The sequence below is a fragment of the Brassica napus genome, chromosome A3 (genome assembly GCF_020379485.1).
Source record: "Brassica napus cultivar Da-Ae chromosome A3, Da-Ae, whole genome shotgun sequence".
Classification (NCBI taxonomy): domain Eukaryota; kingdom Viridiplantae; phylum Streptophyta; class Magnoliopsida; order Brassicales; family Brassicaceae; genus Brassica; species Brassica napus.
Window position 1 is genome coordinate 28,278,802 of NC_063436.1, and position 20,555 is coordinate 28,299,356.

The 20,555-nt window shown below is 35.2% G+C and overlaps 3 protein-coding genes across 4 annotated transcripts; 2 read left to right on the plus strand and 1 right to left on the minus strand.

The window, feature by feature from the left end:
• LOC106386221 (NAC domain-containing protein 75) lies at positions 1-6,866 on the plus strand. Of its 2 annotated transcripts, none has more exons than XM_013826100.3 (6): positions 1-684; positions 971-1,151; positions 1,526-2,166; positions 3,853-4,164; positions 4,912-5,040; positions 6,232-6,866. In XM_013826100.3, the coding sequence occupies exons 1-6, from the start codon at positions 559-561 to the stop codon at positions 6,331-6,333; spliced, it is 1,491 nt and encodes a 496-aa protein (XP_013681554.2). In that variant the 5' UTR covers positions 1-558; the 3' UTR covers positions 6,334-6,866. The 2 variants fall into 2 exon arrangements, with proteins under 2 accessions (XP_013681554.2, XP_013681561.2); XM_013826107.3 differs by having other exon boundaries at positions 974-1,151.
• A 3,355-nt stretch (positions 6,867-10,221) lies between these two features.
• On the plus strand, positions 10,222-11,900 carry LOC106386235 (leucine-rich repeat extensin-like protein 4). Its single transcript, XM_013826116.3, has one exon. It carries the CDS (start codon positions 10,535-10,537, stop codon positions 11,750-11,752), a length of 1,218 nt encoding a protein of 405 aa, XP_013681570.2. The 5' UTR covers positions 10,222-10,534; the 3' UTR covers positions 11,753-11,900.
• On the minus strand, positions 11,824-13,584 carry LOC106386245 (acid phosphatase 1). Its single transcript, XM_013826125.3, has 3 exons — positions 12,717-13,584; positions 12,199-12,408; positions 11,824-12,109 (listed from the first exon to the last, which is right to left on the minus strand). Exons 1-3 carry the CDS (start codon positions 13,112-13,114, stop codon positions 11,932-11,934), a joined length of 786 nt encoding a protein of 261 aa, XP_013681579.2. The 5' UTR covers positions 13,115-13,584; the 3' UTR covers positions 11,824-11,931.
• Between the last annotated feature and the right edge of the window lie 6,971 nt (positions 13,585-20,555).

Genomic DNA, 20,555 nt, shown 5'->3' on the forward strand with positions numbered 1-20,555 from the left:
TCAGTGAATGGGTTTCAGAGCCACCTTTTCCTTTTTCTCGCTTACTTCTTCAGTTAAAGTTTGAGATAAACACACATTTATATATAGACAACATTAATATATTAATTCCCTAAAATATCTCTCGTATGTTTTTATTAATTTATACCCTTCACATCCCAACTCGTACTTTCTTCTTCTCCCCATTTACTTCTTCGTTTCTTAACTCTCTCTCTACTCTTTGCTATCTTTCTCTCTCTCTCTTTCATGGTTTGCAGATCATATTCTGCTAGACCAAGTTTGTTCCTTTTAGCATAATTTGAGGGTTAATTCCCCATAAATTCTTACTTTGTCTTGTTCATGTGTCGGTTTAGGTTTTCAAGAAAAACCCTCTTTTGTCTTGTCTCCTCAAAATCAGTGGTTTATTCTCCATAATAAAAGAGGGTTTTATTCAAATCCTGTCTCTCTCTTTCTCTATATATTCTTTTACCTCTCGAAAATGATCAGAAGAGCTTTCTTATTATCTCTTCACCTACACACATACGCATAAGAGAAAGTTTGTCAAAGGAACTAGGGATTAAGATGAGCAAGAGTAATCATGCTGGTTCGGTGACGGGTTCTGATATAATAGATGCAAAAATCGAACAACATCAACTTTGTGGATCCAAGAAGTGTCCCAGCTGCGGCCACAAGCTCGAGGGGAAACCAGTAAGTAATATTCCTTTTTTCTTATATTTTAATTAACTTAGAAATAAATTGTTTCTACCTTCCTTTCTCAATTGTAAATATTTTTTAAGAGAAAAAGGAAAAGAATCAAATGAAGAGCATCAAGAATGATGCTCGCTGTTGTATTCTCTTGCTTACAGAAATTCAAAATCCAAATTTAAAGCGTCTATATACGAGTCTTTATATGTATAGTTGTATATACACCTATATATACTCTCTTGGTCTTTTTCTTTATTCTAAATTAAGTTTTCTCTTTTATTCTTTCTAGCAGGATTGGGTTGGTTTACCCGCAGGAGTGAAATTTGACCCAACAGATCAGGAATTGATGGAACATTTAGAGGCAAAAGTCTTAGTTAAAGACATTAAATCTCACCCTCTCATTGACGAATTCATCCCCACCATTGAAGGAGAAGACGGCATTTGCTACACTCACCCCGAGAAACTTCCCGGTACATAAACACCTCCATGCAGTACTCCATACATCACAACGTTATATACTTCTTTTTTTTTTATAAAGCACGTTATAATATATGTTCTTTAATACAACATTGGGTCACACCAAATTTTGAATACATTTTAGTTTCTTTGTTGGGACTCACCAATGTTTTAACCTTCTATATTTTGATCACACATATACATCTATAAATACTTCATATTTTCCCCCAAGCATTCCAAATTTATTTCCTTTTATTATAATATATGATTGTTTGATACGACTATATAGAGAATTGGGTCATACCAAAGTTTGAATCCTTTTAATTTGGGTCACACAAGAAACATATAAACTAACAAAAGATATTTTTTTATTTTAAATTTTTGGTAGGAGTGACTAGAGATGGTTTAAGCAGACACTTCTTTCATAGACCATCAAAGGCGTATACAACGGGAACAAGAAAGAGAAGGAAGATTCAAACGGAATGTGACAATAATATGCAAGGAAGCGGTAGCTCCGGTGAGACGAGGTGGCATAAGACCGGTAAGACAAGACCGGTTATGGTAAACGGTAAGCAAAAAGGTTGTAAGAAGATATTGGTTTTGTATACCAATTTTGGTAAGAATCGAAAACCGGAGAAAACCAATTGGGTAATGCATCAATATCATCTGGGGACACATGAGGAAGAGAAAGAAGGAGAGCTTGTTGTGTCGAAGATCTTTTATCAGACTCAACCTAGGCAATGTAATTGGTCGTCTACGTCAAGCTTGAACGCTATAGGCGGTGGAGGCGGTGAAGTGAATAGCGGTGGAGGCGGCGGAGAGTATCATATGAGGAAAGATAGTGGAAATACTAGTGGTGGGAGTTGTTCTTCGTCTAGAGAGATTCTGAATGTCAATCATCCAAACCAATCTGATGAAGTAGGTGGCGTTATGGCTGTACCGGCTGCCGCTACGACGGTTCCGCCTGGTCTCCCGAGTTATGCAATGGATCAACTTAGCTTTGTTCCTTTCATGAAGAGCTTCGATGAGGTATGCACCGAATTTTGTTTTACTTCATTAGAACTTTTCGTTTGATAAAATAATATTAAATATGATACATACAATACAAAGTGAATCTAATATCAACAAAAAGTATATTAAAAACTAAATTGGTAAACATTATAATGTAATTTTTTAAAAGTTCCGTATAGAGAATCTTCGTTTTATTCCATGTGTTTAGTATTTTATTTTGAATTCAGTTTTGATTCTCTATTAATGGGATTAATGAAAGGAAAAGTTAATGTTTTAAGAATATGTTAGGGTTACTATTTGCTTGCATTGCAAGGAAACAGTACTCTTCAAATCTATATTATTAAAGTTGAAGTACACATTGAAATTGTTTGACAATATGGATAGTAGTTATAAAAATAATGTTGTTTGGAAACATGGATAGCTACTAATGGGTTTATGCTACTAAAAAAATTGGAAGTCCATTACATTATATTAAAAAGTAATGAGTCTATGTTACTTGATATATATATTCAAATCAAAATAATAATTTAAAATTTATTTATATCAAAATTTCATTCAAAAATATACATATATTCAAAATTTCATTTTTACTAACATATTTTTCAATAACTATTATAAAAATGTTTTCAATATATATAATAAAAATACAATACAAAGCCCAATTTCAAACACCAACTTAAATTATGGTTTTTATATTTCACATTAAATTTTAAAATATAATATATTTGATTATTTATATGATTGTACGTATAAAATATTATTAATTATAAGAAAACTTATTTGATGGTACGTATAAAATACGATTAATTATATGATAACACAAATTTTGTAACCTATGATGACACATATAGGATATATATATAATAGTGATTAGCGATGGACGTTCGGGTTCGTTTTCAGGTCTTTTTGGGATTTCATGTTCAGTTCAAATCTTTCAGGATTTGGTTCGGATTTGGATAACCAATTTAAATAGGTTTGGTTTAAATATTTGGATAGAGAATTAATAATTATTTAAGTCTTTTTGGAGTTTTGAGTATTTTTAACTATTTAAGATATTTACGTTTAATTATTTGTATATATTTTCAAGCATTTATGCGAACTTAAAAGTATCATATATATTCTGGATGTTTTTATATATATTAAATCTAAAAATAATTAATATATATAAGTATATGAATCTATTTTGGATACACAAAATACTTCTGTTCGGATCGGAATAGGTTTCACTTCTTCAAATACTAAATTTTTGAATAATTCGTATATTTAATCAATTCCGGTTCGGATTTAGTACTACTTATTAAGATTGGAATCGGTTCGATTCTTCGAATTCGAGTTTTTTGTCCAACCTTAAATAGTGACATAAAAAGAAAATAACATCATATTCTTTAAAAAAAATACACCCGCACGGGCGTGCGGGTCAAAATATAGTTAGTTATTATAATATTTACAAAAGGACTTAATATTATGTATTTACAAAAATGTTTAAAAGAAAATCATTTTACCTGTAATAATAATGACTGGTTAGTGAAAATCAAATTTTAACTAACAATGTGACCTAACGTTTTACCCGACGTGATAAAATCAGAAAACAATGTTTAAACTGCAAGTCTGCAGCGGTCCAAATAAATAATGGAATGATTCTAAGACCGGTCCAGCTGATGTACCAGTTATTATTGTTAGCAATTAACTCTAAATAATTTTCAGATGGCGAGGAGGGAAACTCCTCAGACTGGACAAGCTACATGTGAAGATGTTATGGCAGAACAACATCGTTTTCGTCATCATCATCATGCATCACCCTCAGCAACACCAAATCATGGGGCTCATGATCATCACCATCCTCAACATCATCATCAGCAACAACAACGGCATCATGCATTCAACATAAGCCAGCCTACACATCCAATATCAACCATCATTTCTCCATCCACGTCGCTTCACCATGCCTCCATTAATATCCTTGACGATAATCCTTATCATGTTCATAGAATCTTGCTCCCTAATGAAAATTTCCAGGTACGGTAATTATTCTTTTGTATCTCTCTTTTTAACATTTTAGAAAATTCCATTTATATTTATTATTTATGTGTGTTCACACCCTCCATAATAATTCATTGATTTAAGTGAAAGTTACAGTTTCATGAAAATTACCAAGTTAGCTGGAATATCACTATAGAATCAAAATGAAATTACTTTATGTTACTACTGGTTTAGGAGTGATGCCCCCTATCAATTTATTATGAGGATTGTAAAAGTAAGATAATTATTTATAAATAGAATTACTTATTTAGATGTTTTTATTGTGTTCTTTCACACTCACATATATATGCATGTGTGTGTAATTTTATTAAGTAGTAGAAAGCGGTTCTTGCACATGTTAGGTTTTGAAGATACTTGCATGCATGTGACTTAACAATGATGGGACTACATAAGCATGCAAGTTGGGTTCTACCAGAATCGATTATGACAAATAAAGTATGTATAAGATAATGATCTAGAAAAGAAAATTAAAATGCAATGTCTAATATATAAGTATGCTTGATTTAGTCTTCTTAAGACGTGTCTAACTACTATCCATTATCCAAAGGCCAACAAAAGGTAAGTCACTTTTTAGTGTCAGCCAAACTAAAAACAAGTAGGAAACAAATGTGGTATTTGGTAATGAAGAGACAAGATGATTAATTTTAATGTTCTATGATAATTTTCTTATTTTCTCAAATAATATTTTTCCTGAAATGACTTTTGACTTTTTGACTGAACAAGATCCAACAACAACATCAAGAAGGAGAAGAAGAACATAATGATGGGAAGATGGGAGCAAGGTCAGCTTCTGGACTGGAAGAACTCATAATGGGCTGCACTTCTTCTACCACTCATCATGATGTAAAAGATGTAAGTAATTAATCCCTTTTTGACTCTTAATTTCATAGGAAACACCTCTTTTTTTTACCATCATGAGTATAAAGCAAAACAAGTATATACATAATACATATATATATATATATATATATATATTAATTAGTATATTAGATATATAATTTTGTAACTTTAGTATAAATGTCATGCATAATGTAAGATGTTGTAGTCATCATACAAGTGAAAATGACTAAAATCGATAGTAAATAAATGTTTTCGTATTGAGAGTAGTCTTGCATTCTCGGTTGAAATGTAGGTTCCGTAAAGATGAAAAACAAATATTTAAAATAATAAATATCTTAACAAACAGTAATTGGTCGAAGAATCTATATCACATTTGAATAAAAATGGAGAATCCTTATAAAAAAAATCTGTTCATTTATTTATATTTCTTTCTAAGTACTGCGTAGGAAGTATATTTAAGACTACATATATTCTTTTTTTTTAGTTTATTCTTTACTTAATTGGAAAGAGTTAATACCGAGTAAAATAAACAAAACCAGAAAAGAAAAAGAAAGAGAGGTGTTTTTGCTTTTGTCATAGTTTGCTTTTTTGTAACCTATAAATTATTACTCAATAGAAAATTTGCAGATTCTTTTCTTCTCCTTTTTAAACATTTTAAACTAATTACGAAGGCAATGATGGTATATTTATACATATGTGAATATATATAAATATTATAATGTCTTTTTTCATGCGCGTACCTCGCGAAACAAGTTCGGTAATATGCATTAGTAGATTTCATTGTGTGTTCTTGTGGGGGACAGCATGTCTGCATTCCCTTTTTTTAAATCCGTCTTATATAATGGAATGTCCTTATTTACATATACAAGTATTTACAAATTGTAAATATAGGCCTGTAATTCATTAAAAAATAAGTAGTCATACTATATGCCTAGCTAGTTGTGAAATGCTAGCTTGGTAGACTTGGTTTAATATTTATTGATCTGATTCCGGTTCAGGTCTATTTGGTTTAGAAAGAAAATCAAAGTGAGTTAGTTCAGTTTGGTTTAAGTCGGTCAAACTAATCCAATTTGTTTCTAACTAAACCAAATGAGATGAACTTAGTTCACATATGGATGCTGACACTAACCTACTTATATATTTATTTATTGATAATATGTATGTATGTATGTATATATTGAGAAACAATTTTGATTGGTGCAGGGATCATCATCAATGGGGAACCAACAAGAAGCAGAATGGTTGAAGTACTCAACGTTTTGGCCAGCCCCTGGCTCTTCTGACAATCAAGATCATCATGGGTAATTGTGCATTTTTCCAATCTGATGATCATGACCCACATCACAAAAGGTTGTTACCATCAATATCTATCGTGATGGTCATGTCGTCATCAACTTCATGACATCTCCATATCTATCGATCTTGGACAACCAAGTTATATAATGCATGATTTTTACATGGTGAAGCGGTTTTAAACAGCACCAAAAATCATATGTTTTTGTTTGTTATATATTCAAGAGGATTTTGATATAAAAAGAATTTTAAAAGGGGAGGAAAAAAAAGAAACCAAAGTAATAAAAAGCATGAGAAAAGCTGTTATATTCCAAAGAGAAGAGGAAAAAGCAAAGAAAATTGCATGAAAATCATCAATAGTGCCATATAAAATTAGAGATCAAGTATGTCCATTATATATTTATTTTAAAATTCGTTTCTTCTGTTATTTGAATTTCTTCTATTGTCTTTTTCTTTGTTTTATTATTTAGGATGAACTTAATAGTTTATTGTATTTTTTGTTTAATATACATATGCTGGTAAATAAAATTAATTACTTGTTACTAGGTTCCCTATATACTTCTTATGAGTTATTTTCTTCTTTTTTTCTTGGTTTTAATATCAAGATTTTACAGCATTCAAAAGAGATATAACTTATTCTACCAATAACAAAAGGAATCTAAAACCGAAAAGGAAGATAAAGATTATCAGACAAATGAGAAATTACAAGATGAAAAATTACAAGCTAAGTAAAATTCAAGGAGAAAATGAGAGCCCTGACCCGTTACTGAGTAAGACACAAGTTGATTTCCTATGGAACGATCAATGACTTGTTGGATTGCGTTTGGCGAAGAGGGGGCCGTCGTGAAAACTTTTAATAAGGTCTAACTAAAAAGGTTAATAGGAGAAGTTATTGCAAAGTCTAACAGTGGAAGAATAACGGATATATTTTTCTAAGATATAGTTAATTATATGTCGAAAATTAATATAAAGTTCATAAATTTCTAAAAATAGTACATTTTGTTTTAGTGAATTGTTGGTTTGAAGCAAGAGAGGGGGGGAGCTACACTAAGTGAACTAAAATATTGGCTCCCGTTTTGAAGATTTGAATTGTGGAATAATGGAATCTATACCTAGAGAGTAAGAATTAATGTTATCTTACAAAAGCACTTGGCTATGTTTATGTTTGGTCTCTTTTATCTTTAATTTTGTCCATATAAATATATATGTAAATTTACATTGCAACCTTCTTGGATGCTTTGTTCTATTTACATATATTCCATATTCCACTCATGTTCTAGCATATTATCAAATGACCCCTTTAACGGCCTAACTCATCCTTGGATAATATACATTGTAATTTTTCATCGTTATCACAAGTTCAAATGTTTTTATTTGGTTGCTTACTCCATTAATACAAAAATACAAACAGAGTTTGACAGAATTGTCTACTGTATTAGATTTTACAAAGAAATCAACCAACGTATATAATTTTATCAGTCGCAAGATTTCCTAGTTAGTTTCTCCAAGTTTATGTTGTGTTCATGGGATATTGGGAGAGCAAAAAGCAAAATCAACATGGGGAGATATTGATGAGACTTGTCCTTCTTTTGGCATGGTAAGATTCTTAAATTGGAATAAAGGAATAACCAGACAATATTTACCTTTATTTCTTCTTCTTTTTAACTCTTTTTGTTAACGAAGTATATACCTTTATTTCTTTCAATTGTTTTTTCTTTATTATAATATATTTTCTCTTTCGACAACTGGAATCCATTTTTTTCATTTTATATTTTGAACTCCTACTATATTCCACAAAAACTTTTTACGTACCAGTATTCAATTTAATATAATTTTAATACTTCTCTATGCATAATTTTATATATTTAAGAAGCAAATTGCAGCTGTGTCCGTATCTGCACCAGAAGATTTGAATCAGTTTATCATCCTTTTTATGTTTGTTCGTCTATGCGGACTCCGTGCATGGTTAAATGATCATTTTTCTGTTTGCTACTTTTTCACTTACTATTAGTAAATGAATAAACGTAGCCATAAAAAAATGGGTATGAATATGAATATCTAACTTGTAATTTAATTTATTTCATATAATGTTTTCTTAGATGAGTGCAAACGTAGTTAAGACGTTAAAAATTATAATGAAAACAACTGATATTTAATAGATCACAAACTCATGTGTCTCACAAAACATTTAAATACATAATACATAGTATATATACATTGGAAAGGATAATATCAGTTTACCGTACCAATACTTGAATCTTATCGCCGATGCCTCCATGGAGACCCATTGTTAGGGCTGAGATTCCAGAATCCTACAGAGAACGACTGAAAACAACCATTAGCCTCATTATCAAGAAACCAAGACGAAGTCAATGCCAAACTCTATCGGACGCACCTCTTGTCGTGTATTAAAAGAAGACATTCTGCTACACAATTTGATCATAACGGTTCATACTAAACCGACAACCATATAATCAACACAAGTTTTGTCATTAATTGTATATTGAAAAGAGACACATCCGGCACTCCACAATATAATTATACGGTGCCATAACTAAAGGATCGAGATGTAAACAAATCTACACATGACATCACCATGTGAGACTTCACACGCACCCCTCTTCTCCCGGATCCAAGCATGTATTCCTAATTGTCCCTCCCCCATGGCTAACCAACCATTAGGCTTCCTAGGAGCTGAGCTTCACAATAAACATAATGGGCCTACTACAGGCCTGATAATCCATTTTGAGTTTAGCATGTGCTTAGCCTACGTAGGCCCTCATGCGTGTTTTCTGCTGGTGAAAATGCGTCAAAATGGTATATGGAACTCTTATATTATACTTTCGAACATGTAAAAATGGTAGAGGAATAGTCTGAATCGGTGTCTTCTTTAAATTAGGTTAGCTTCGGTTGAAAAAAAAAAAGAATGGATATCTATTAGACGAGGGGAATATCAATATACTGTATTTTGTTGTCATGATCAATACCATTGTGTGCTACTCTCTCTGTTTTAAAAAGATAGAATTTTTAGAAAAAAATTATTTCACAAAGATAGATATTTTATGTTTTTTTATGAAAAATTGTAAACTTCAAAATAATAATTTATTTTATTAAATTACTATTAGTTAAAAGAGATTAAAAATTACAGAAAATAATACATTTATTATAGTGATTTAATATGTTTTTAATATGTGTGAAAACACTAGAAAATTTATCTTTGAGAAAATATTGTTTTGTAGTGAATGTTTGGAAACCTACATTTTTGTTGTTTAGCTTGCTCAAGCAAATTAATTTATTGGTTCGAATATAAGTTTTTCTCTCAATAATTGCATTGAAAACTATTTGGATTAAATGCAGCCACGCATTAAAAAATATTGTTTGAATAGAGACATTTAAGCATTTGTGTGCCACGCCATGTGATGCATTAAAAATTTATCACACTCAAAAAAAATATCTGTCCCACAAGTCAGCAACACTAGATTCACAGTCACAAGCTTTGCCTTTTCTATTTATATCCTCATCAAGATCCTGTTCATTTTTTTTCTCATTTATGAGAACATTCTTGGTTACTTCTGTTTAAAATATTCGCAATTAATTAGAACATGTGGAATTTAAACCATATAATAATATTTTCAAAGAAGAGAATAAAAAGAAGTTCAAATTGACAAAATTGTTATTAGACTTATTTTGTATGGCTGTAAATTTCCAAATTGCATTCATTACGAACTGTTCTTGGGTCTCAACTAATGGAAGACAAATACTAGTTTCGTGCAAAATTACACTGATCAATGCAATCCAATCAAATGACAGTTGTAAGAAGTCTCTTTCAACCATGTGATCTTAATATTCAACACTAAAATGCATATAATTCACTGGAATCAATAAAAATAGTGGAACAAAATGCAAAAGAAGATGAACCCGTGATATGAGTAATGCAATCATAAGTTGAAAACAAACAGTAAACTCAAAGGCAAATATGACAAAACGACACAACGAACAAATCAAAACTCTGTTTGATTATCTTGTCCACATTTTTTCCACATATCATCAATGCTTCTTCAACCACATTCACTCTGTAGCATAACCTCACTCTCTCTCTCACACACACATTCACATAAACCTTACTAATCACTATTCATTCTCTTTCCTTAAGTGTCAACTCATAAAAAACCACAAAAACCTAACATTCTTTCAGCTTCTTGGTAAAAAAAAAATGACAAAGAAGAAGAAAGACGACGACTTTAAGCTCCTCTGTTTGCTCTTGTTTCTAACTAGTTCGATTCAGACAGATGCTTCCTTTGGTGTAGGAGGCGGCGTTGGGGTCGGAATAGGCGGTGGTGTTGTCGGCGGCGGTGGAGTTTGGATTGGCGGCGGTAACGGGAACACCGTTCCAACAACAGCTCCAAACAGCGCGGTTTACAATGCTCTTCAAGCCTGGAAAGCCGCCATTACAGAGGATCCTTCCGGTGTTCTGAAGACATGGGTTGGTTCAGATGTTTGTTCTTACAAAGGGGTTTTCTGCTCTGGTCAGTCTATAACCGCCATAGATCTTAACCATGCAAATCTCAAAGGCGTCCTCGTGAAAGACCTCGCTTACCTCTCCGACCTCAACATTCTTCATCTCAACAGTAACAGATTCTACGGCCAAGTCCCAGAGTCCTTCAAAGACTTGGACTCTCTCCAGGAGCTTGATCTCAGCAACAATAGACTCTCAGGTCCTTTCCCGTTAGTCACAATCTACATACCAAACCTGGTTTACCTCGACCTCCGGTTTAATAGCTTCTCAGGGTTCCTCCCTGAAGCTCTCTTCAACAAGAGACTAGACGCTATCTTCCTCAACAACAACCAATTCGAAGGAGAGATCCCCGGGAACCTCGGAAACTCTCCTGCTTCTGTGATCAATCTCGCTAATAATAAATTCTCCGGCGAGATTCCGACGAGTTTCGGCCTCACCGGTTCGAGAGTGAGAGAGGTTCTGCTGTTGAATAACCAGTTAACCGGATGCATACCGGAATCTGTAGGAATGTTCTCGGAGATTGAAGTCTTTGACGTGAGCCACAACTCCTTGATGGGTCATGTCCCCGACACGATCTCCTGCCTGTCGGAGATTGAAATTTTGAATCTTGCTCACAATAGATTCTCCGGGGAGGTTCCTGACTTGGTCTGCTCGTTGAGGAGCCTGATAAACCTCACCGTTTCGTTCAATTTCTTCTCCGGGATTAGCTCCGAGTGCTCAAGAGTTAGCTTCGGGTTTGACTTCGCCGGGAACTGTATCCCCGGGAGAAACTCGCAGCGGCCGGAGCCTGATTGCTCTGGTTACTCCGGCGGCGCGATGAGCTGCTACAGGACGCCGTTGCAGCCTCTGGCTTGCGCTGCGATAAGCATCGGACTGAAAGAGAAGTTCAGTCGCTACACTTCGTCTAATCCATGAGTGTTAGTTTAAAGTTAGAAACCGTTGTATGTTTAGTTAAAGTTAGAAGCTTTTTGATTGTACCGTTGAAGTTGTTGATCACCCTCTTGTATTGGTGATTAGTGCATTAATCAAGGTTAAATAAATCATACATGAGTTGTTGTTGTTACTCAGTACATGAATGAGAACACTAATGATCATCAAGGAATGTAGTACATTGGGTTTGGGACTTTGAAAGAACGATCAGCCACGGCGAAGCCGAGAAGATCGCTCCATTGATCGCCGGTGTTGCCACGGATCTTGAAGCCTTTCTCGATCAACTTCGACCGCTGCTCGGACTTGTAGTTCGTAGCTGACTTCCCTTGATCTTCAGGACCTCTGCATTTTATAACCAGCAAGCAATACTGCATTCTGTTAAAGGCCAAAGACGAAAAGAACAGAGCGTTTTGGTGTACTACTAGCTTTACCTCAAGAGGAGCCTTTCCCAACCGGAGTAACCGGCGTCTCGGAGATTAGTCTCGGTGACACTTCTTTGGTGCTCGTCTCGACCAGTTAGGAGAACGATGGTGAAACCGAGTTTCTTGAGAGCATTGTACAGTCTCAAGCTCGCTTCAAAAGCTGGAGCTGTTCCTTCTACCACCCACTCGTTGAAGCTATTAGACTCAAACGGTTCAGACCTAAACCAATCCAAAACAATTCAATCAGTACGCCAAAACCGGTACAATAACAACAGAACCGGATAACCGGATTTACAAATCTAGTAAAACCGGTTCAAATGCGTAGACCATTCCAACAGATTCGGTTTGATGATATGATCAACCAGAAAAGAACTCAAATCGAACCGGAATCTTAAACAGAAAACCGAATCTAAATGCGGAGACCATATACGCTAACAGATTCCAGTTTGATATTATGATCAACAATCATCGGGACCGTTGATTTAAAACAGATTAATATCTAACGGCCAATAATAAAGAGATCGTACCCGTAACCATGAGCCTTGTAGTAGTCTAAATTCGTGAGGAGCGTCTCGTCGATATCGAAGATCCAGACGTCCTTGCCGTCGCCGGAAACCTGAACCGTTTTCGCGAAGGCGAGCGCGTAATCGGCGATGACGCCGTAATCGGATGCGTACTGGTCTCCGTTGAGATAACCGGCGACGGAATCAACGCACACGGAGGGGATCACATCCCAGGTGCCGGCGTTGTTGGTCTCCGCGGCCAACCTCCAGCTCTCGCAGTAAGTATCCGCGGCGGAGGAGCGAGATCCGTCGCTTCCCGGGAGCTTGATGAAGGAGGTGCGGAGAGAGGTTGCGTGATTTGGTAAGAAGGTGAATAGAGTGAGGACGATGAAGGATATCGGAAGGCCACGAGGAGACGCCATTGGAGAGATTGAGAGAGAGAGAGAGATTCTTTCGTTCAAAGAAAAAAAAAAGAGATTCTCCAAAATGGTTGGTTATTGGATTAAATATAGACTATAGTATAGTTTGTTTTTTTTTCCAACTAATTTTATTAGTAACGTGGAAGTCTAGTTTGATTACGAATTAATGTTTCTACACCAGGAGGTTTAGGTTCAAACCTCAGAAGACGCAAATTATGTAGATCATGAAGAAAAGAGTTACAAGAGGTCTTCAGCATGGTGCAAGAACGTATTATCGAACATGGATCTCATAGAGCGGCTCGGAACGATGGAATCAGACGTGCATTCTCATATGATGGTAGAATTGTCGGCTTTAGAATTGTCTATGTAATATTTGTTGTAATAGCATAATTAATCAGACGTTAATTCTTTTTTTCAGTTAGTACTCTCTTTTCTTGAAATCGTTTCATTAGCTTAATGACTATATATATAATATAGTTTTGATTTAGAATTATGTGTTTTTTTTCTCACCTAGTTTTGCTAAATGATTTGATCGATAATTTGATATATAATATTGTTGCTTTTTTATTTTATTTTTGTCACCTAGTTGCTAAATGACATTTGTTCGATACATAATATAGTTTGATATTGTATTTCTTTTTCTTCACCTAGTATCTGATGAAAACCTTCCGCAAAGTCGACACTCTAAATTGGTAAAAGGAATAAACCTTGCTGCTATGAAACCGTAAAGCTTCAAAAACAGGGAATGTGGAGTGATTGGTCGCACGAATGATGCAGAAGTCCTTCGATATCCAACTCAATGCCCTAGGATATGACACACCTAGACAACAATGAGAATGATTCTCTGGATATGACGCACCAGGACGAATCAGTTTGATCTCTTGGATATGACGCACCAAGACGGATCGAAAAGATCAATGGATATTACACACCATTGAAAGAAAAGTGAGAATCACTCTCAAGGTTCCAAAAATAATCACTCAAAGCTTAATTTATTTCAATAGAGATTACAACTTATTTATAGGAAACTAAACTTGCTCACAAAACTAGATATTTATTACATTGAAAATGATAAAACTAGTGCATGGAGGAGAGAGAGTGTTCTTGAAACAAGCATTTCTTGCATGTAAGAGAGAGAAAGTTTTCATGCAATTAATCATCCAATTTTCGTCACTCCTTTTGGACAGCAAAGAAACCACTTGTTTATAACTCTTTTTGGGCTAATAACTTGATAAAAGTGAGCTGGACATGTTACCTGATTATTTTCCATGTCCAAAACTTCATAAATCTGCCCAATATCACATCACACTACAAGAAAACAGCGGTTTTCTGACGGACGTTCCGACGGAAAACGAAATCCTCGGAAAATCCCGAGGAATTTCCGAGGATATTCCGAGGAAACACAAAATTTGGTTTCCTCGGAATTTCCTCGGAATATACCGACGGAATTCCGAGGAAATATCATTCCGTCGGAATATTCTTTTGGAATACCGAGGAAAATTGTATTCCTCGGAAAAAATCGATGAATTCCGAGGAAATATTATAGACGTTAGAGAGCCGTTGGGAGATTTTAAAAATTCCGAGGAAATTCCGACGAACTAGCCGTTGACATCGGAATTCCGTCGGAATTTCCTCGGTCTGTCGGAAGGATTTTAACTATAAATACAAGCACCCCTCTTCCTCTTCATTCATTCCATATCTTCATCCTCCCTCTCACTCTCTTTACACACGAATTTGATTCATAAAAAACATGTCTTCTTCAAATTATTTTCGTTCTTGGATCGATCGACCTCATTTGGATCCGAACACGAGATTGCTTACGGAAGAATACCAACGAGGTATAACCGAATTCATGGGGTTAGTTCACCGACAACCGGAAGCAAAAACAGGTATGTTAAGATGTCCTTGCTCTAATTGTAAAAATAAAAAGGTTATTAAAGAGTGGGATGTTTGGACTCATCTATATTTGAGTGGGTTTACACGAAGTTACATAATTTGGTATCATCATGGGGAAACTGATTATGAACATGGTAGTACTAGCGAACCTCAGCGAGAGGTTAGATTAGAAGAACCAATTAGAACAGATGTAGATTATGGTGTAGGTACTGACCAGATGGTAAATGATCATTTTAGAGGGGAAGATTTACCCAATGCCGAAGCTAGGAGATTTTATGATATGTTGGATGCTGGAAAGCAACCATTGTACGAAGGTTGCAGAGATGGTTATTCAGCTTTATCATCTGCTACAAGATTGATGGGCATTAAGACGGATTATAATTTGGCGGAAGACTGTGTGGATGCGATTGCTGATTATGTAAAAGGTATTATACCCGAAGATAATGTAGCTCCTGGCTCATACTACGAGGTTCAGAAACTCGTAGCTGGTCTTGGTTTATCGTATCAGGCAATAGATGTATGCAGAGACAACTGCATGATTTATTGGAGGGCGGATGAACAGCGGGTTTCATGCAAATTTTGTGGGAAGCCTCGTTATAAAGATACGAGTCGAAGAATTCCAGTGCCATATAAAAGGATGTGGTATTTGCCTTTGACGGAAAGGTTGCAGAGGTTGTATATGTCTGAACGCACAGCGCAACCAATGAGATGGCATGCGGAGCACTCAACAGATGGTGAGATCAAACATCCTTCAGATGCAAAAGCGTGGAAGCATTTCCAATCAAAGTATCCCGACTTTGCGTATGAGAGAAGAAATGTCTACCTTGGATTATGTACTGATGGTTTACGCCCGTTTGGCAAGAGTGGAAGACAGTATTCTCTATGGCAAGTCATTCTTACACCATACAACCTACCCCCAAACTTGTGCTTGCGACGAGAGTTTTTGTTTCTCTCGATTCTCGTTCCCGGACCAGAGCATCCTAAGAGATCACTTGATGTGTTTCTTCAGTCACTAATATATGAGTTGCAACAACTATGGGCTCAAGGTGCTGAAACATACGATGTTTCGTATAAAGAAAACTTTCAAATGCGGGCACTACTAATGTGGACAATAAGTGATTTTCCAGCATATGGTATGTTATCTGGATGGACAACGCATGGAAGGCTATCATGTCCATATTGTCAAGATAACACTGATGCTTTCCAACTAAAACACGGAAGGAAAACGTGTTGGTTTGACCGTCACAGGAGATTTCTACCACCAGATCATCCATATCGTAGAAGTAGGAATTTGTTTACGAAGAACAAGAGGGTGTTTGACAGTCCACCTCCGGAAATTCGTGGGAAAGATTTGAAGACACAACTTAGAGATTTTGGTGCAGAAAGAACGCCAGAAGTCGGTGGACATGAGCGTTTTCCGGTAGATGGTGTTGGAGACCTACATAACTGGCACAAAAAAAAGTATTTTCTGGGATCTGCCATACTGGGAGGATCATCTACTAAGGCATAATTTAGATGTCATGCATATTGAGAAGAACTTTTTTGACAATCTCATGAACACGATCCTTAATGTTCAAGGTAAAATAAAGGATAATTTGAAGTCAAGACTGGATTTAGTCGATATATGTGCTTGTTCAGAACTTCATGTTGATGAGAATGGTAGGGCTCCTTTTCCCATATACCGACTTGATGCAGTGGGAAAGGATGCGTTCTTTGATTGGATTTCAAACGATGTGGAATTTTCAGACGGTTACGCATCTAATTTGCGTAACTGTATCGACAGAAAAGAAGGAAAGTTTACTGGCTTGAAAAGCCACGATTGCCATGTAATGATGCAGCGCCTCCTTCCTTTTGCCTTCAAGGAACTATTACCACGAAATGTTCATGAAGCAATTGCAGGGATAAGTGGTTTATTCCGCGATTTATGCACGAGATCAGTGACTCTTGAAGGTATTGAAAATTTGAAGACTAACATAGCCGTGATTCAGTGCAACCTTGAGAAGATATTTTCTCCCTCATTTTTTGATGTTATGGAGTATCTTGTCATTCACCTGGTAAGAGAATTGGAACTTGGTGGTCCTGTGCAGTATAGATGGATGTATCTGTATGAGCGGTATATGTTCTATTTGAAGAAGATGGTGAAAAATTTAAGTAGGGTGGAAGGTTCTATAGTCGCACAGATGATCAATGAAGAAACTTCAAACTTTGCCGAGTACTACTTTCCAGCAGAAGTTCAGACCAAAAACAGAAGACCTGCTCGGCATGATGATAGAGGCGAACAGGCAACATATCATTGGAAGGTTCCAGACATTTTCAGAGACGTTGGACGACTTAGCGGAAAACCAAAGGACCGTCGACTTACTGATCAGGAGCGCAGTCATTTGCAAACATATTTACTCACCAACTGCGAAGATGTTCTTCAATATGAGAGGATTTCCTTGGCAGAAAAGCGGTTCGAATATAGATACGCCACAGATGACGAACTAGAAGAAATGAAGCAGAGAGAATTTGGTGGATGGATGTTTACTTATGTGAGTGCTGGTTTGGCCAGAGGTGAAACATTTGACGATTGGATACGCGAGATGGTCGTTGGACCAAACTTTGTTGTGAAGTCATATCCGAGATTTTGTACTCGAGGATATGCATTCACAACTCAGAAGAGGAGACGTTCGAGTACGACTTATGATGCTGGTGTTTGTTCTGCATCAGGAGATGATGTATACTACGGACACATAAATGAGATTTTGGAAATCAAGTATTTGGGCATGGTTGGATTGCGCTGTACTGTTTTCTATTGTGATTGGCACGACAACACTCCAGATCGAGGTGTGAGAACAGATGCATTTGGTGTTACATCAGTAAATTCGAGACGGAAGCTGCAATATTATGATCCTTTCATTCTTGCTTCTCAGGCCGATCAGGTTTGATATATCAAGTACCCCCGGGTAAGGAACAGAGATGATCCATGGGTTACTGTTACAAGACTCAACCCGAGAGGCCGAGTTCAGGCAAGTTCTGAGCTAGAAGACCCACTACAACCAAGCACATCCGGCAACTTAAGTGCAACAGAAGATTTAGGTGGAGTTGGCCTTGTAGTCGATTTAACCGACTTCGGAGAGGAAGCCGTCGTTCACGTAGAGGATGAACCAGTGATTGGAGAGTTTCACCAAGATCCAGATTCAGATTCATCTGGTGATGACGATTCGGAAACAGACTAGCGTCGACCTTTTTTTTTTTTTTAAATATATTTTCCTCGGAATTTCCTCGGAATAGATCTTCTCGATTTAGGGATTTGATTATACATTCCTTTTCCTCGGAATCTTCTCGGAATTTTCCGAGGAAATTCCGACGAAGATAAGGTTTTCCTCGGAATTCTCTCAGAAAATTCCGGGGAAATTCCGAGGAACTTGGGGTTTTAAACCGAATACAACTTTTTACGGATTGAATAACACATATATAACCTTCATTAAGTGTCTTAACCAGATTATGATGTTTGGAACTAGGAAATTTGGTGTTTTACCCAATAACAAACACTTTTACGATTGCATGAACATAAGAGAAACACTTATACACTTTAATAAACGGTAAAGGGAATACTTTCAATTATTTTTGAAATTTTGTTATTTCATGGTTTTTGATCATCTATACAAAGAATCCTCAGTGGTATGCATTATAATTGTATAAGAAATGAAATACGGCGAAAATAATCGATGTTTTAAAACCCCAAACCCTGGTTCCTCAGAATTTCTTCGGTAATTACCGAGGGTATTCCGAGGAATCCTGATTCCTCAGAATATTTTCATTTAACCGGGTAAACGAAGCCGCCAAATATTTCGCGAAAATTGAATTAAAGATTTCCGAGGAAATTCCGACGGAAATATAAAATATTTCCGAGGAAATTCCGACGGATAGTTTCCGTCGGACGCCTCATAATATTAGGGCGAGCCCGATCTTCTTCCCCATTTCTCTCTTCCTCTCCGCGCCGTACAGTCTCTCCCTCTCGCGATTTCCGGTGACTCCACTCTTCTCTCTCGTGATTTCCGGCGAATCTGCCATAATCCTCCCCCATAATCATGTATGAACCCTATCCCACTCTCTTAGGGTAGATTTTTATGGTTTTTAAGTAGATTTGATGATTTTGGAATGAGATTTATAGATTTTTGTTAGGTTGAATGGTAGGATTGTGTAAAATCGAGTTTGATTATGTATTTCACTTGATTTGGATTTTTTTTTTGGTTTTTATTGATTTTGTGGTTATAAAAATCGAATTTGTAATTATATATATATATATTCAAAACGTTTTTTGTATATAAAATCTATTTTTCGCATTTTAAAATCATTTATATATTTATTAATGATTTTTAAAATCTATAAAACTTTTTTTGTGATTAAAAATCATATATATAATATTTAAAATCATTTTTTGTGGTAATAAAACGTTTTATGTATTTTATATATAAAATATAAATTTCTATATTTATTAAACATTTTTAATATTATTAAAACTATTTTTTGTAATTATTAAACATTTTAAATATTTTTAAAACTATTTTTTGTAATTATTAAACTGTTTTTGGGATTTATTAAAACTATTTTTTTAATTTTTAAACTATTTTTTATTTATTAAAACTTTTTTTGTTAATTATTAAACTATTTATATTTTTGTGATTAAAAACTATTTTTTTAACTATTTTTTATTTAAACAGTTTTTTTATATTAAAATTATTAGAACTAATTTTTAATATTGTTTTTTTTTTAATTTACAAGTCTAATGATGATCAGATCCGGCCTCGCCAGCGTCGTAGCCGGGGTGGTATGGGGAGCCAGTCTCGGGGTTCGTCCAGCCATGTTCAGGATTCCGTTTCGCCCCACAGCTCCTACCATACATCTCCCTCTCCATTACCGCTCCTGCTGCTCCCGCTCCCGCTGCTGCACCCGCTCCTGCTCCTCCGGGTCCTCCGGGAGTGATGAGTGTTGCGGAGTTGGTTCGACAGCCCGGTCGTGACCATCTTCCTTATCTCACTGAGTATCCACATGGACATGGTCAAACATGGTAATTAAACTTTTATTTTTTTAACTATTTTTTATTTAAACTGTTTTTTTATTAATAATTTGTTTTTTTATTAGGTTCAACCGATCCGGGAACGGGATCAGCGCATGGATCAACCGTATGATGTACTCGGCCCTCGACAAGGGACATCCGACTTTCACTGACTTCCCTCCCGAGAAGCAGCATCTGTGGTTTCGTCAGTTTGCGGTAAGTATTCAAATTTTTTACTTATATTTTTTATTTATTAAAACAATTTTTTGTAATTATTAAACTATTTTCTATATTTATTAAACTTTTTAAATATTATTAAAACTATTTTTTTAATTATTAAACTATTTTTTATTTATTAAAACTTTTTTTTGTAATTATTAAACTATTTTCTATATTTATTAAACTATTTTTTATTTATTAAAATTTTTTTTTGTAATTATTAAACTATTTATATTTTTGTGCTTAAAAACTATTTTTAAACTATTTCAGCAAGAATTCAACTGGAAT

Excerpts from the sequence above, each read along its gene's own strand:
- LOC106386221 (XM_013826100.3), top strand. The coding sequence starts at position 559 with ATGAGCAAGAGTAATCATGCTGGTTCGGTGACGGGTTCTGATATAATA. Across the intron at positions 2,167-3,852 it reads TCATGAAGAGCTTCGATGAG|ATGGCGAGGAGGGAAACTCC; the intron begins GTATGCACCGAA and ends AATAATTTTCAG. Across the intron at positions 5,041-6,231 it reads CTCATCATGATGTAAAAGAT|GGATCATCATCAATGGGGAA; the intron begins GTAAGTAATTAA and ends TGATTGGTGCAG.
- LOC106386235 (XM_013826116.3), top strand. The coding sequence starts at position 10,535 with ATGACAAAGAAGAAGAAAGACGACGACTTTAAGCTCCTCTGTTTGCTC.
- LOC106386245 (XM_013826125.3), bottom strand. The coding sequence starts at position 13,114 with ATGGCGTCTCCTCGTGGCCTTCCGATATCCTTCATCGTCCTCACTCTA. Across the intron at positions 12,409-12,716 it reads TACAAGGCTCATGGTTACGG|GTCTGAACCGTTTGAGTCTA; the intron begins GTACGATCTCTT and ends GGATTGGTTTAG. Across the intron at positions 12,110-12,198 it reads TGGGAAAGGCTCCTCTTGAG|AGGTCCTGAAGATCAAGGGA; the intron begins GTAAAGCTAGTA and ends TATAAAATGCAG.